The 16,989-nt window shown below is 39.6% G+C and overlaps 1 protein-coding gene across 3 annotated transcripts in view; it reads left to right on the top strand.

Moving 5' to 3' along the window:
* SLC10A7 (solute carrier family 10 member 7) overlaps positions 1-16,989 on the top strand; it is a 139,374-nt gene that overhangs the window by 35,837 nt on the left and 86,548 nt on the right. For all 3 annotated transcript variants that reach the window (XM_064711230.1, XM_064711231.1, XM_064711232.1), the window contains exon 5: positions 11,663-11,701. In XM_064711230.1, the coding sequence (XP_064567300.1) occupies positions 11,663-11,701 (39 nt within the window). The remainder of the gene's footprint in view (positions 1-11,662; positions 11,702-16,989) is intronic.

Raw genomic sequence — 16,989 nt, 5'->3', positions numbered from 1 at the left:
GAGTGTATTTTTCAAAAATTGTATTTTTGTTTTTCTTTCACGCTGTATCTACACATAGTTCTTGAATAACATCTTGGTGAATATGGAGCTTGAGCAACATACTGTCTCAAATTGGGAATGTTTCCTTTCTTGTACTTTTTGGTGTTTTTTTTTTTTCCTTCTTCCCCCTGTTTGTGCAATTTAGACTTTGCAGAAATGCTTCATGATTCTTTCAGGAAGATGTGTTTGTAAATATTTTGTTCCAGGTCAGGTTAACTTTGGTCAGTTTTGCAAACAAATCGTTTTCACGGGATCCACATTTTTCAGTAGAACTTAGGTGTTCCATGTTTCCATTTCTCGTGGTAAACTGATCTCCCTGGCTGCATCTGCTCAGTGCATTCTAAGAATTTAACAGTGCTGCATTGTGGATCAGCTGGAAAGCTTTGTGTGGCAACAGTCACAGAGGCCATCTTCCACTAGGCATGGGAGAAATTCAGCTGAAAGCAGCAAAATAACAAAATGAAATGATTAAAACAGAAAATATCAAACATGGGACCAAAAATAGTGATTCTAAAGAGAGGGGACCTTAGGGTTAAAGCACATGTTTAAATTCTGCTGTATCCTTTACCTTACATATTCCAGTTTTCAGCCAGCTCTGGATGTCAATGGAAAATGTGATGAATGCTGCCACAAGTGCATGTTCAATGTGAATGGCAAGTTTTTACTTTTGCAGTAAAGCAAACTCACAGCCATCACAGCTTTTGGTGATCCTCTGCTCTCCACAGAGCATGAGTAGAATTTTGTACATGAAACCCATAGGTTTTAGAGTTTTCTCTCCACCTTTTCTTTAGAGAAGTAGTGGTTATATAGTAGTCTATATGATGACCCATTAGAGAGGCAAGTAAATTACTTCAAGGAAGTAATAAAAATATCTTCAATTTAATTGCTAATGAGTTGCTGTGTATTTTATATGCTTACATAATAAATATATACATATATGAAGGAAAATTTTAAAGAACAGTTTCAACACCTTTTGAAAGGTACTTCATGATGTACTCGTGCTGCTTGTCAAGTAGTTGTGAAACCAAGTTTCTGACCTAGACTTGATTGACATTTGAGTATTAATCCTTGCACTGCATGGAAGACAAGCCTCTTCTACCTCCTTTGGATTAGAGGATGTAGCAGTCCACTTGAAAAATGGGGCAACCATCTGAGAAGAATTTAAAGATGTTTTGGGCATGATTCAGAAGAAGAATGGTGGTAAAATACTGATGCTGTAGTTAATTTGTTGTCAGAGAAAAGTAGCTTGGACCTTCAGTTGTTACTGATCCACCACTGAATTCCTTGGGCATTTTTTGGGGATATGTAATATATAAAGATGCACATTTAGGCACTTTCTGACTCTGCATGTGTGAGTTGTAGTTATATGAATTGCTAATGTAGAGGATGAAAGTAGCTGAGCAGCATTTCAAAGAATGCAGTTGCATGCATCAAGATTGTTCCTTTTTATCTTTCAAGCAGTGACTATTATGCTGGTCTCTTGCTTATTGTATGCAACTTTTCCTTCTCTCTCTACCTCTGCCACAATATTGCAGTGTGCAGAATTTTGGCGGGCTCATAAAAAGGGAATTTCCAGTACCATATAATACTCGCTTATAGTAAAGCCTAACCTTTGGGCTAGGTTAAGGAAAAATAAATTGTTCTTCTTTGAAATATGGACATTTGTGGATGAGATGACAAATTCTGACACAAGCTCCAGAGCTCAGGATTCATGGATCTGTGCAGAGGGCCACACTTAATTTATATTTTACAAAGCTGCTGTTTCAGGCTGCCTCCCCATGCTGTGGCCTTCCTTGCACTGCTATGTTTCCCATCTCCTGGCATTACACAACTGATAGTGAAGCTGCTGCCAGTGGTGGTAGTGACAGGGACTTTCATAACAATGCTATTCTGGGCTGGTTTGGAAGGCATAGCAGTTAAAATGTCTGGTTCTGCTGCTAACTGCCCAGAAAGCAATATGAGTGGGATATTTATAGAAAAATACTGGTGCAGGCACAGCCTTCCAGTAAATGCAAAGGGCACCTTTTAAAAAGTGGCCTTGTGCTTTCATTTCACTTCAGCGGGGAAGTAATACTCTTTGGAGTTGTGGGATGTATTGTTTAACTAGACCTCTAATCATGTTATGGATGATGTGTCTCCAGGAGAATCAGGGGACAAGACCTTAAAGTGTTTTTATCACAGCTTAAGATCTCAGAAAATGTGAACTTAAATAAAAGTATGTTCGGGAGGTTGTTATTGCTCTGTATCCTTTAGAGGATACCTTCCACAGGCTTTTTTTTTTTTTTTTTTTTTTTTTTTTTCAGAGAGAAAGTCTCTTACAGTTATGAAGTGTTTGACCATAAGAGAGGAACAAGTTGGCAGTACTTGTTTACCACTGTTCAGCTGAGCCTCCTTTATTAAATCATTGTTCAGCAATCTGTTTGTCCTGGTGTGAGACCCAGTGTCTTCATTGCTAAAGTGATAACCTGGGGTCCCTAAGAAATGCATGATATGCATAAGGCTTGTGGGTAATTTTGATGCCAGAGTGCCAGTGAATGGTTAAATTCTTAACTTTTTGCTCTCTAACCATGTTTCACAGGCCAAATGTATGACAGCTAAGGCTTACACTTCACGATATGTGAGTACAAGAGAGAAGTTACTTTCTTTCCCCCTGGTTAGGAAAATAATGGAAATGGGCTTTCCATTTGGGGAAAAATACATACAAAAAGTTTGGCTAGATGTCTTTCCAGGAACTCAGAGCTTTCTGGTGTGTCAAAGCCACATGAATTTTGTGCAGGACTGTCAGATGCTGGAGCATGGTGTTTATGCACGTGTGTATTTGGTGTGAGAAAGTCTGTGTTGTAATGAGCCTGTCAGCTTTAAATCACTGCTTGTGCCAATGTTTACACTGGCACTGGGCAGTCATCTCAATGTTTGCATTTGCAATTTTTAAGTAGAAGAGGGGAAAAAAGAGAAACTGCCTCTGTTTATTCATGTTGGTATTCAAAAGTCCACTGTAGGTGCTCAGGTCACCTAGCCCCTTTGGGGTGGGTGACGTAGGAGCCAACAGCAGAAGGCACAACTGTGTCCTATGAGAGTGATTTTGTGCTTTGAGCTGCAGCTGGCAGGAGGATGGGAAAATTAAATTAGATCTTCAGGGTGCTGCTGGGCTTGGGGTATGACTGTCACACAAGTTGGGGTGAGAGTGTTGGCGGCTGTCTCTACTCACACTGCTGGAAGGAAGAGGATCACAGTTGCTAGAAAGACTCCCTTAACCTTGGTAGCTGAAGGAATAGACAAGGCTTTGTGTGTTGCCTACATTTATGTTTCTGAATCTGGCCTAGATGACTTGTTTTCCTGTTTTTCTTGTGAACATCACACAAGTTTTTTTCGCCGCACAGCCACAGGATCATCTGGTGTGGGTAAATCTTTGCCGTTTAGGATAAAGCAAAGAAATTATGAACGAAGTGAGAGCATTGTACAGCTGATGGCATGGGCTAGTCAGGCACTGTGCACTGTTTATGAAGTCTCTCATCTCTTCTGTACCTGAGGAGACCAAATCTTGGTTCTTCCAATGTGAAAATGGACATTCCAGCTCCTGACAGAGGTTCTTTCCTCCTGGCTTCATTCATGTGATCTTTCTGATGACAAAAGCCTTTATTTTCATTGAGCTCAGTTTTACAAGTAATCTCAAGTAAAATGTGATACAGTAGTCTTGCTTTCCAACCTTTGCTAAACAGGGATTTCCTGTTACACATCTATATATTAGAATTGGTGGAAATTTGTAGTGTGACACATAAGTGTTCCTAAGACCTGAATGATTAATGTTTGCCATTTGAATTGTTAGCAAATGTTTACATTCTGATTTTTCCTCTCTAAAAAAACCCCTCATTTTAATGCATATTGTCATGGTTTGACCAGGAAGGAGTGGGAATTCTGGGAAGCTGTGGTCAAACCAATGAAGGTTTTGGGTTTCATACTGACACCTGGTGTAGCCAGTGGGGTTTGGACACACCTCCGAGAATACACAGGGGTTAAAAGCAAGGCACTGCCCTGGCACTTCCTCTTTTGGACATCGTCGGGCGAAGAGGTCAGATCTCTTCCCCCGCCCAGCCCGCTGCTGCTGGGCGGGGAGGGGCTGCCATGCGGTAGGCCTGGGGCCTGGACAGAGGTGGGGGTTGAGGGGGCTTTCAAGGATGGAAGGGTGGGGGAGCCCCAAGAGACATCGAGACATCGGGCAGCCAGCCCCCCCCCCAGGAGAGAGAGAGAGCCGGCGGCACCGAATGTGATGGCAGCCAGCCAGGAGGAGAAGGGGGGAGGGAGAGCGGCCGGCAGCAGCAGCAGCACGTGTGGGAGTATCATCTCGTCCCAGGACAGACAGAGACTGAAAACTTTTAACCCTTTCTTGCATGATTGGGGCCTTGCAAAAATGCTAATCCTCCTCGAAGCTGAATAAGAAGGGAGATAAGAGATGAGATAAGATAAGGACCTGGCCCAAAGAATGTGGAGATGATTGGATGGGGAGAGATGATTTGGAGTGGCCTTTTGGCTGGACTTTTCTCGTGGCTATGGACTCAGTTGTTCCTGTGACACAGACTGCATTTAGGGGGAGGCAGTGCCTCAAAACCAGGAAGGTTCTTCGTGAGGACCCCCCGGCCCCAGGGGGTTGGAAAAATATGGGGGGGACAGATGTCCCAAAAGCAGAGACTGTGCCTTTTTGGAGTGAGACAAGGCATCCTTGAAAGACAACCCTAAAAGCAGCTCTGGTCCATGCCGTCAGTGGTGAGAGCACTGGGCATGGAAGGACGATGTTACAAGCGGCAGAAGGACTTTTTTTCTTCCGGGCGGTGCCGAAGTAACAGAGAAGCACACGAGGTTTCAGTGTGTTTCCAGGAGAAGCCTATGGAACGAGAAGGACTCCTTTCCTCTTCATGAACTGATGTTTGAGTATACTAAAGTGTCGTGCCGGGCTGGGCAGTTGTTTTGGGAGAATGTATTGGATTGGGAAAGTCAGGTGGTGGGGGAGGAGGAAAATGGTTTTTTTGTAAGGTTTTCAATTCTTTTTTTTTTTTTTTCCTTATAGTCTCTCCCTATTTTCCTGTAGTTTAAGTAATAAAGTGGTCTTTATGTTTAAGTTAGAGCCTGTTTTGCTTATTCCTGGTCACATCTCACAGCAGACACCAGGGTGAGGCATTTTCATGGGGGGCACTGGCTCTGTGCCAGGCTCAAACCATGACACATATACTCTCCTGGTTTTCATTCTTTCTTCACCTCCTCCTGCCTCTGAGTGAGAAATACCATCCTGGCACTCCAGAACTCCCTTGGGCCATCCCAGTTGCTGTCAGTAGAGACAAGTTAGTATTTCTAACAAAAATAAAGTCAGCAGGATAGTTCTCTTTATCTGCCTTAGTATTGCTAAAACTGTTGGTGAAACAGAGAAATCCTTCAATGGGAAGAACCACCTAACTGAATAAGTGTGTCCAAGAAGCTTTCCTTTTACCAGATGTTTTAGTATTTGTAAATATTATTTACCCAAAGGTGGTGATGGATATGAGGAACTACAAAAATTGGGGAATGAAAGGCTGTTTTTCAACAGAAACAACTTTGCTGGTAAGGGGCAATAACTCTGCCAGCAGAAGCCCCAGCTTGTTTCTGTGTTCTGCTTGTGGCAGAATGCTGTGCCTGCCTGAAGCAGCACCAACTTCTCAAGTGATGGCAACCTCTGGCAGCCTGAAACAGAGGGCTCAGCCCTGCTGAAATGCAAACAAATAACAGAGGAGTTATTCTGTTTTCATTTTCTGGTGCCGTTTCAGTGTCATTTCCATAGGACTGATGGTTCTTGAACATGGTTGAAATAAAGCAATGTTTTCATATTGTCAGCACAGCTCTAGGGGTGGGTTGGGAATTAGGATGATATCTTTGCTATTTTTTCCCAGTCAGCAAATTGTGTTGGACCACAGGAGACATGGCAGTGGATAAATGCATAATCCCCTCCATACTTTGGGGTTTTTTGGTTGATGTTCTGGAAGCTTCTTGGTTGGTGAGTGTAGTTTTTGTGTGTGTGTATTTGTGATTCTCTGGATTTTTTGATAATTTTTTTTAAATAAGAGCATAAGGTTGTACACACTTCTAGTCTATTAAAATAATTAGAGTTATTTGGTATTTTTATAAGAGACTTTTTGAACATCAGCACACTTTTTTGGAAAATTTCTTCGGACTCAAAATTTAGTCGGTATCAAAGTTTTGTGGGGTTTATTTGTGAGGGTTTGTGTTTTTCATATTTTGTGTGTTTGGGTGGTTGGTACTTTTGTGTGTTTTTTGTTTTTTGTAAACATGGTACAACTGTTGTGTTGCCCTATCACATGTGCAGCACGTGGGCTGGAGTCATGTCTAAGGTGTATTCTCCAGCTTCTGAGAATTCAGTATGGAGTGTACATACATCAGAGTCAAATCCAGACCTTATTTGTTTCCCAGAGATGATGCTGGAGTGTTAAAAAGCCATGTGCTTTGCCTTGGAGGGGGCAACTGGGCTTCTGGAGATTTGGTCGAGCAGTTAACACTGCCTCTTTCATTTTTGCCGTGCTGGAGCAGGATTTTTATATGCATTTTAACAGTTATTTAAGAGTCCCCATATGCTTAGAAAGGAATCTGAATATATGTGCCTTTTATAAAGCTGCATCATAACGAGGTTATTCCATCAATACAGCAGAACAACTGGGAGCTGCAGTTGGAACAATATGTAAAAATACAGCTTGTAAAAGATTTCCTTTATTAACTGTCATCATCCACAGAATATATGTTCAAATAAACGCTGTGTAATAACTAAATTTGAGATTAATAGGCCCCTTAAGAAACAGGGAAGTCATTCAGGATAGTCAGTGAAAAATAGCCTGTAAGACTGTAACATGCACATATTGTCCTGCTTACATGCTCTCTCTGGTGTCATTGCCATTTATCAATGTCGGCACGCTCTGTTCTCATTAAAACACTCTTGCACAAAAGCAACTTAATTTTCTTAAGAGAAGAGGACACCTGATTCAATTTAGTGCTCAAAACCAGGAACTTGAATATTTTTTTTTTTCCTTTTTGAACTCAGATGAATAGTTATGAACAGCAACACAGATTAAACCTTATTAGGTATATTTATATTCTGTTTGCAGTAACAGTGCTGTGGCAAATAGCTTTCTACAGAAATGTAACATCTTGTTATTGGAAACAGCAGGTAAGACATGAGCTGTGGTAACACCTACAGGAGATTTTATTTTTAATAGGAGATTGAAGGAGTTGTTTAAAGGGACTCTGCCAACTCATTCAAGTTACTTCTAATGTCCTACCTTCTTCCACCTTTTCAAACTACACTGATCTTTTTGGGTAGATAAAATATCCTTTTCTGTCCTGTTTGGTCAAATCATTTCCATCACTTTATTTAGTCTTTCTATTTTTTTTCCCTCTCTTCTTCTGTCAAATGGTTGTATTAAATTTTACAGTAATAGTATGGATGGTGTAAAATCTTACACTTCCACATTCTGTTCTCTGTCCTCTACTGCATAATCCTGCACTAGAACTGTGAGAGTCCTTGTCTCTTCCCAATTCTTTCCAGCTCTTCTGTTTTTCTTTCTCCTTCACTGTGCCTTGTGTGTTAAATAGGGTAATTAGTCTTGTTGCTGCTGCTTGAGCTGCATATCCCACTAGTGTGTGGGACATCCCCCTAGTGCTCAGGTTTTACTGCAGGGAATGGCAGACAGACACACAACAGCTCTGGATGATGCCCAGGCTGCTTCCTCCCAGGATGTTCTGGGGCTGTTTGCTTTCATTACTCTGCATCTGTGGCCTTGACCCTGCAGTGTCCTTTCCTCAGAGCAGGGATGGCTTGGGGCCAGCCAGGCCCTGGTGTCCATGGACCGTGCTGTCCCAGCTGGGGGGTGCCTGGGGGTGAGCATAGGTTTAAATACATCTAGGAAGGCTGTCTCCCTAAGGGCTGCCAAATGACACTGCAGAATCAAATGTTTTGGTATTGAAGCACTACACACATATTGGTGAGAAAATCTCTTACATTTTCCTCTGAGGTCCACATACAAAGCTGTGAGGCACTGCACTTTCCCTGTGCTCTGCAGTAAAGTTCCAATCTAGTTGTGCATAACAATTTCTTTGAAATCCTGCTGATAATGATAAAATGTTGCTGTTTGACCCAGATGTCCCAAATGTGGCCAGGATGTGTTTTCCTGTTGTTTAATGTAGTCTGGCTATGTTATTATCAAAACAATATCTAGCCTAATAAATCCAAGACAGTTTAGTTTGGTACCAAAACCAAGGCAATGAAACAAAATTCAGAATGTGTTCTGTATTTAATTCTTGAATTCTAAGCACACTTGTTTGATTTGCTGCCCAGTCACATGTACTTGACTGCTGCATGTATTTGATGCTGCATTTGAATACACACCTGGAGGGACAGGCTCAGCCCCTTGATAGTGGCTTTGCCCTTTTCTTCCATCTTTTACCAGCCTTTGTTGCCTGGAGGACTTGGATTTCGCTGCTGCCACTGTAGAAATCTAAGCAGTGTTTTCCATACATATTTCCAGGAAAAGGGGGAGAGATGAAGGGCTGAAGCTTTGTGCTAGACTCTGGTATGAGAAAAGATTCTACCAAGTGCTGCCAGATAGGTGTCCTTCTGACGTGGGCTGGTGATTTCTCATTTGGAATTCTCCTTGGAAATGTAGACCCTCAGCATTCCCTAATCCCAGTGCCATGCAGAGTTGTCTGAAATTGTACCTGCCCAACAATAAGTGAATTTGTTGTTTAATGGAGCTAATATGTACAATTGTTAACTCAAGTGATGCTGCCCGTGCTCTTGTACTTGTCTGCTGAGAGTCCTGGCAGTGACTTTGTCATGTCTCTTGAATTGGTGCAAAAATAGAAATTTGTCTTGTTGTTAGTTCTGCTGCTTTTGAATGTGGTCTGACCTTACATTTCAATACATGGCTATGCACTCACCTTTTGGAAGGACTTCACTGTGGATTTTATAGAGCTCTCCCCTCATACTAATAGTAAGTGCAATGAATGGTTTGCAAACACGTGCAAATCTGAACTTGGAGTATTATAAAGACTTCCAAATCTTTTCATGTTTTATTGTTTCATTTAAGCTGTCTGCAGAGAGTCTGATATCTGTTGAAGCACAAAAAGAGCAAACACTAGAAAAAGTGATGCAATAATAGTGGCTAATAAATGTTTCAAATAGAAAATGAAGAGCCTGGCTGTATCATGTGTCAGCACTAATGTTTATTTGTATCATCCCTCTAAGGATTTCAGAGTGCTTTTTAAGGAATGAATTAATTTTGACAATGCCCTGTGAGGTATGTATCCCTTTGACAGAAGGGAGTTGGAAGCACAAAAGTGTTTAAATTCTACAGGGTTATGCTACTAGGTATGTTTAATTACAAATTGGAGCACTTGATTCAGTTTACTAGCAGTTTGTTTAAACTGAACCAGAATCACAAATATAAGCCCCAGGTTTGTGACTATGAGAAGAAATTACTTCTAAGTTTGTTTTGCAGGGAAAATGTTTACAACGAATACTGCAGATAGAGTAATTGACATATGTAAATCCTTCCTTGCTGAGGCAAATTACCTGGATAATTGTATCTTAATATGCAGTCTTCCTGTATTTTTTTTCTCTTCTTTTGTCTGTAATGAGTGTTTCATCATCTGCTCTGGATAATTTCTGACACTTCAGAAAAAGGGAGTTAAAAATTGTAAACTAGTGTACTCCAGAAGTGGTTGTGAATTGTGACATTTGCACATGACTAGTAAAACAACTGAAATATAAAATTTGTCCAAGGTTGTTGTCTTAGTCACTGTTACATGCTTGAGATTATTTAAAAAATCCAGATATCTACCAGATGGATCAGGAAGGAATAAAAGAAGCTTGATAATGGGCAAAATACCACCATCTAGTATCTCTCCTTTACACCTTTCCAGACACAGAATTTCTCCTGAAAATGGAATTGCAGCCTGTTTTAAGTGAAATAATGTGATATCTCTAGATGATCCCCAAATCAGGATTGGTAGCCATGTTCTAGGTGTGTTTGGATGAGTATATTTTGTCTTTGCCTTGCTACATGAAAGTGTCAGTTGCACAGCTTCAAATACAAGTAGAAAGTCCTGATTTAATTCACACTTGTTGAAGAATTGTTTATACTACTCACGCTTCCTTTCAGCTATGATCTCTGGCAAGAGAAGCTGTTTGGACTTGTGCCTCCTTTTTTTTTTTTATGTTCAAAAAAGAAATGCTGATGAGAGAGAGGTGTTAAAATATGTTACTGTAGTTTACAACTGTCAACTATAATGTTTTATTTAGCTGTATCTACTCAGATGCTCCCTCCACAACATGGAGTGCCATATGCCATTGTCCCTGATAGTGAGCAAGTCAGCAAGGGTTTCCCAGTCTGCATTTGTTTTTGTATTTGGGCCACTGAGGAGCTGTGGTCCAGTGCCATCTTTTATTGATAGGGCCAGCAGAGGAGGAATCTAATGAAATTATCAAAGCTTTGAATTAATTATGAACTTGAATAAGAAAGCTAAGCTCTCTAGAGCCAAGGATCTCATTACCCATTCATTTTCATTGCATCCTCTTATGGAGCAGAAGGCAGGTTCAGCTACTGCTCCTGCCCTGATTTTGGACTTTATTCAAACTTGCTCAACTCACTAACAGCCTCTTGTTATTAATCTGTGGCTGCAAGTGTCCAGGGTGATTAATTTGACTCTAAACCAGCACGTAAATGTAGATTTCCCTCCTCCCTTTCCTCTTACCTTTGCTGTGTGGCTTTTCATCATCAGACTGGCTGCCATACAAGAGTTTCTCTTCTTTCTTGGTAATTGGGGAAAGCTATGCAAGACTCAAGTTTTAACTTCCTGGAATTTAATGAGTTCATAATAAGAAATAATACTGCTATCTTGTATTTCCTGGATATTTAGGTAAGCACAAACACTTCTTAAGTCATTATCAAAATTGTTTATTTTCTTATTTTAAAAGACTTTGGAGTGAAAAGTAATGACATTTTGGCCTCAATAGTACCGGAGATTGTGGAATTTCTTTTTGCTGAGTTTTTTGTTATTCCTATTTTAAATTTGTTTGTCAAGCTACAGGAAATTCTCTCTGTCAATACTTTATTATGATGAACTATTAAAGTAGTTTATTTACCAGATTAATATTTCATTAATATTTTTTAAAGTGTATAAAAATGCAGTATTTTAGTTAAAATCAGGTAATGTTTTTTTTTTTTTTAATTAATGGGTCAGTATTTGAAAATGTACCTGGCAAATTAGAGCATGAGTAGTGAGACCAAGCTTCTGTATAATATTCTTAGTTCTTGTGGATATTCCTTTTCAGTCTATCGGCAAAGATTTTCTTCTCCTCCTGCTTTTGTCCCCTTCAGCACATTATTTATGAATGCATAAACCAGAATCCATCAGTCTTCATAAGTTACAGGCGACTGGCAATTTTTTAAGCAGTGGCTAACTGCCTAATGGTCTCTGTGTGTGTGTATTTGGAGACTCTAATAGCTTGGTGGGTGGGGGAAGGACATTTTGTTCCTGCACTGTAGCTATTGCACCATTGGTGATATTTATCCTTTTTTTTTCTCTCTAGGCAGCTGCAATATTTAATTCTGCTTTTGGAAGTTTTTTGGTAAGTAACACAGTATTTCTAGCAAGTGCTTTAATAGTCTCATTTTTAACGGTATCATTGGTGTGTTTGGATTCTTTCTCATAATTGTTGGTGGATTCAGATGGCAAAAATTTGAATCATCTTCCAGTTTATGTCACCATGCCCTTAAATATGGATATTGCAATTTCTTTTCTTTTTGTTAAACTCTTGAGAAAGGTAATGAATAAATTGTCTCTGCTCATGGTAAATTAATAATGTGTAAACACATCTTAATTTTCTCCTTAATGGGTTAACAGATTCTATTATTATGCAGATGTTTCAGACATGGGCATCAATATATTGATTTTTCTAATAAGGCCCATCAAATACTCATTATTTTCTATCAAGAGGCCATGGATTTTGAAAAGAAAACATGACCCAGCTGATCAGAGAGTAGATGCTAATTTACTCAGTGACTTGTCATTTGTTTAGCATATTTTACTGTCAGTGAAGCCACTCGATGTCTCTGAGGAACACACTAAAATAGCTGGATATGGGAAAGCAATCAATCCAGCTGGAAATATAACTGTTTCTTTAAAAAGCAAAAGCAGTATTTGTGGTCCTGATGATCTACAAACCTTTGGAAATGACACAGTAAAGAACACTAAATATATTTATGAAAAAAAGAAGAATAGATTTCTTTTACTGATGTGTTGCTTAGAGAGATACTAATGAATGTTAAGTAAAAAATTATTTTATGTGTTGACTGATTGTTCATTTAGGCAGCTAATAATTGAATTTGCTCTTATTAAATTTATGTATGTTTAGAAGTGTTTATGATGCCAGGCTTGTGTCCCAATTTTATACTGTGATGTATAAAATGAATGAATGCTAAAAGAATCCAAATTACAAAATTGAAATAAAAACTGTGAGTACAAAATAGCTCACTTTTTATCCACGACTTTTTTTTTATTTTGTGAAAAGCTGACTTTTAGAACCTTAAGTATATGGAACTGTACTAGCAAGAGACAAAGTCACATGGCATTTTGCAGTTGTGTTGTGCTGCTGCATTTTTGAGGGACTGGGCTGAAATTAGGAAGGTGGATATATGTTTTTTGGGTATGGATGACCTCTCACCCTCTGATATTTAAAATATCAGTTCCCAACTACTTGTCCTTTGTGTTACCTGTAATATTCTCCTTCTATGGGGCTGCCTCAAACTGTGGAAGTGTTGGAAAAGCTCTGAAGTCTGTGTGTGTTATGTGAATGATATTTTCTCTTGTTGCTTGGCACGAGCTCTTGGTTTCTCTGCTTCTCCAGCTTTCAGTTCAAGAGGTTTCTAAAGGCTCAGTTCAGCTGCCACTTGGAGATACTTTTTGGCTTCAAGTATGAATTTAGGCTCCACTGCATCTGACTACAGTGCTGGCTCCTAGTAAATCAACAGTGACATATTTTCAATTTCTAGTAGCTGTTTGCAGTTCTTTGAATAAATCTGAGCTCAAGAAGCTGAGTTAGTTTTGTTTTCATGTAATACTCCTAATTTTGGTTTTGGTCTTATTTCATGATCCTTGGAAAGTTCTGCTTACACGTAATTATCTCATTTCACTTTTTGTTCCCTTCAGGTCTTTTTGCAAATGTTGGAGCAGCATTGCAGTAAACATTACTCTTACAAAGTTCCCAGAAAAGACTTTTCAAAAATATTAAAGATCAGCTAAAATGAAACCATGGTACCAGCTGAATTTTTCTAATTACAGTTGGTTTTTTTTTTAGAATAACATGCTAAAGACACTGGTTGCTATTAAATTACAAATATATCCACACATTTAAACATTTGTTGTGGTAATTCTACTTTGAAATCATGATTATGTAGGGAATACATGTGTATGACACAAAGCAAATCACAAATATGTTTACTGAGTGCTTTGTTCTTAGAAACTTTTCCAGTTATGAAGTTGATAGGATAGACCTTGTGGTTGACATGTGAGAGTAGGCCAGGGTCAGCAGTAAGCAGACAAAGTTGTTTTCCAGTGGTTTCACAGTGGTGTGGGTCTACATGACCTTGAATTGAGCTGCTCCAGATATGGAGCACTGGCAAGCATGAGGTCACTCACAAAGAAAGTGCGCTGTTGAAAAACTGCCAAAGCATTAAGTACATATGTGTGTGTATATATATGTGTATATATATATATATTTCTTTCTTTGAAGTCAAAACCGTTCTATAAAATGTAAAAATAATTGACTTGTTTCTGAGAACATAATGAAAGTGGTTTTGGGAATCTGTCAGTTTGTATTGGTGCCTAATTTATGGATTTGGCTATGGGTGGAGAACTTATGTCCTTCCTGTATCATCAGTTCAGGATTAATCTAAATCACATCTGCATTTTTCTTAGGAGTGTCAAATGATGAGCTGTGTGTGGACAGGCTTAGATGGAGTTGCAGACCTTTGTGACCAAAACTTTATGGGGATTATTTGGAAGGCTCTGACCTCAGCAAGGCTGAAGTTTTTCTGTGTCCCTTGTCTCACCATGTGTAGCACGTGGGCAGGTTGTGGCACTCGTGACAAAGCCAGGACAGTGTTTTCTCTTTTCAGACTGTGCCCTGTGGGCCAGTGCTTGTGTGTGATAGTGTCAAACAGGCTGATTTAAAAGGGCAGAAAGATGTGCTGTGCTGATTGCTCTCCTGCCCCCACCACCTTTTTTTTTTTCTCCTTAAGACTAGGAAATAGTGTTGAGAAGTTAAAGTAAGTTGTGGAACAAAATGTTTGCAGGAAAATACTCAGTATAATGTTAGAATGATACTGAGATCAGCTTATTCAGATGAAATGGAACATCTTGTGATATGCAAGAGGTAGAAATGCCAAATATGTCTTGATGGGCAGAAATGCACTTAGATTAGGGGCCTGGGGATGTTTCCACTGGTAAAGATTTACAAAAACTGCCAGCCAACCACAAAGTAATTCCTTTTAACTCCCACCAAAGTCCATCTTCCTATAAATATACAGACAAAACAGTACATGGAATGATACACTACATATTTACATTATTTTATTGACTTAGGTTAATAATGTCTCAGGTCTAATTAAAACCCAGTGTTTGAAAAAACTAATTGTTACAGAAAAGTGTTTTTATATAGCTAGATTAGTAATAACTAACGATAGAGGAATTCAATTTACATAAATTTCAGCCAAGAGAATATTTAGGCTCATACCACAGAGGATTACTCTGAGCTGGGTAGTTAATATCATTATCTCCTCCCCTCATTTAAGCAGTTGGGTTTACAATAATTGTGGAACATAAGAAGTGATTTCAGATTTTCTTCTTAACGGGGTTTTAATATAATCTGGTTGTGTTTTACTCATACAGAGTGATTGGTTGTCCCAAGGCTGCATGCACATGCTAAGATAGAAAGCACTATGTTAGCTGCTTCCACTTGGAGGATCCTTTGCACCTAAAGGCTGAAGAAATTGCCTGGAATGTGAAGTGTAGGTCTACTGGAATTGTTAATGTTGTATGCATTGCTATGCTTCCTAAGCATTTCTGCTCTGCTTTTAAAAGAAGACGACAAGTCCTTGCAAATCACAGGGCAATAGGCAGGAGACTGCAAAACATGCTGTGCTGCTGGTTGTTCCATGGTGTTTGCCTGAGTGGTTCAGCTCCTTTGACTTTGTCCAGCTGTCACTGAGGCTGCTCCTGCCCTGGAGATGTGCTTGGCTGAGAGCTGCACTCAGTTTGCAGTGATAATGTAATGCCTTGTGTGTGGGACATGGACTTCCAGAACTCTGTGTCCTCAAAAATTGCTCTGCACTGCTAGACTGGACCAGTCTTGTCTAATCTTTGTCTCTCATGAGTCTCCTTTCTGCTTGAGACTGTGGGCTGGGAATCCCATAAGAATATCCAGCCTGTGGTGTGGGTCAGTGCAGGCTGGTTCTTTGGTACCTGTGAACAGTTGGTGTGAAAGGAACAACCATCAGCTTCACCTTCAACAAAGAACTGAAACTGAGATCTGAAGGCCTGTGGGGACAGGAAGTCAAGAGGAAAGTAGAGAATTCTGGGGACTCTGCTCTGGTGGCCACTGGAATCCTGAGAAAACAGCCAAGTGTTCTTTAAGAGTCCCTCCAGTGCTGTTATGGACTAGATTTTCTTTCTCTGTTGAAACATAATAGATGAAATGAGACTCATGTCAGGTGCCCATCATTCCATTAATCTCCTTTGTCCAAACTAAGTCTGTGTGGGTTTTTTCTGTTATCTGACCATTTCTCAGAGGGGGCAGAGCTGGTTTGTGCAGTTCAAAAAGCTCAAATAATTTTTGGAGCTGCCACATGGCTCACCAAATCAAGGCTAGTATTTTTATTTACATTGTCTTCCAAATGCAGGCTAAAGCTAGCAGAGAATAAAGTTAGCTTCTCACATATACCCAAAGCTTAGCTGGTTAATGAAAATGTATGGAATTCTTATCTAGTCTGCTTTAGCAGGCATAATGATTTACACAGCCTGACAGCACTAGTGCTGCAAGTAAATGCATTAGTCATAGTGTCCATTTTTCTTGCAAATTTGTGACACAGATTTAATTATGGGAATGACCAGCAACTTACAAATCTAATTTTGGTAGGCTGAGCCAACTTTTTTATTTTAATAACAATGGATTTTTTAGCAATGATTTCATTACCATTTAAAGAAATCCAACCATATGGAAATAACCAATTGGCTGAATTTATTTACTTTATTTTACCTTAATGGATGGTGAATGGTTTAGGTTTATTTGGGGCTTTTTTTTATCGCTTTTAAAATCTTATTTATTTCTAGGATAAATATCCTTATCTGTCTTAAGCATTTCTAGTATAAACATAGTAAATATTTTTCTAAAATCAGGCACATGTTTGTATACCCCTTTGTTCCATCTTAATTGTGTCTTTGCAGTATGAAAAGGGGCAGAGCAGTCATCTGGGATTCCCTTTTTACTCTGCTAGCTGTTTACAAAGAAATCTTGCCAGGAAGTCTGTTCACAACAGGTGCTGAATTCTAGATTCAGTCTTATTTAATTTCAAAGTGGAGCTGCTTTATGGAGAGCCACTGCACTCTGAGAAGGGTCCCCTCTTGCTCTGTGAGTAGTGATGGTCTGCTCTCCAAATTTGATCGGGTAGTTCGCCAAGTCCTGAGCAAGTTCTCCCTCTTAATCAGCCACTAGGGAAGGCATCTTATCCTTGAAGGATTGTTTCTTGCATGAGTGGAAGGGGATGGCACATCTCTGCAGCAGTGAGTGTTTGGACCAGATAGTATGGGCCAGGCAGGAAAAGTTTATAATTTGAATAATCTTGGGAGCCTCTTACGTTG

The sequence above is a fragment of the Zonotrichia leucophrys genome, chromosome 4 (assembly GCF_028769735.1).
Source record: "Zonotrichia leucophrys gambelii isolate GWCS_2022_RI chromosome 4, RI_Zleu_2.0, whole genome shotgun sequence".
In the NCBI taxonomy this organism is placed as follows: domain Eukaryota; kingdom Metazoa; phylum Chordata; class Aves; order Passeriformes; family Passerellidae; genus Zonotrichia; species Zonotrichia leucophrys.
This window is presented reverse-complemented; position numbering and strand designations above follow the sequence as displayed.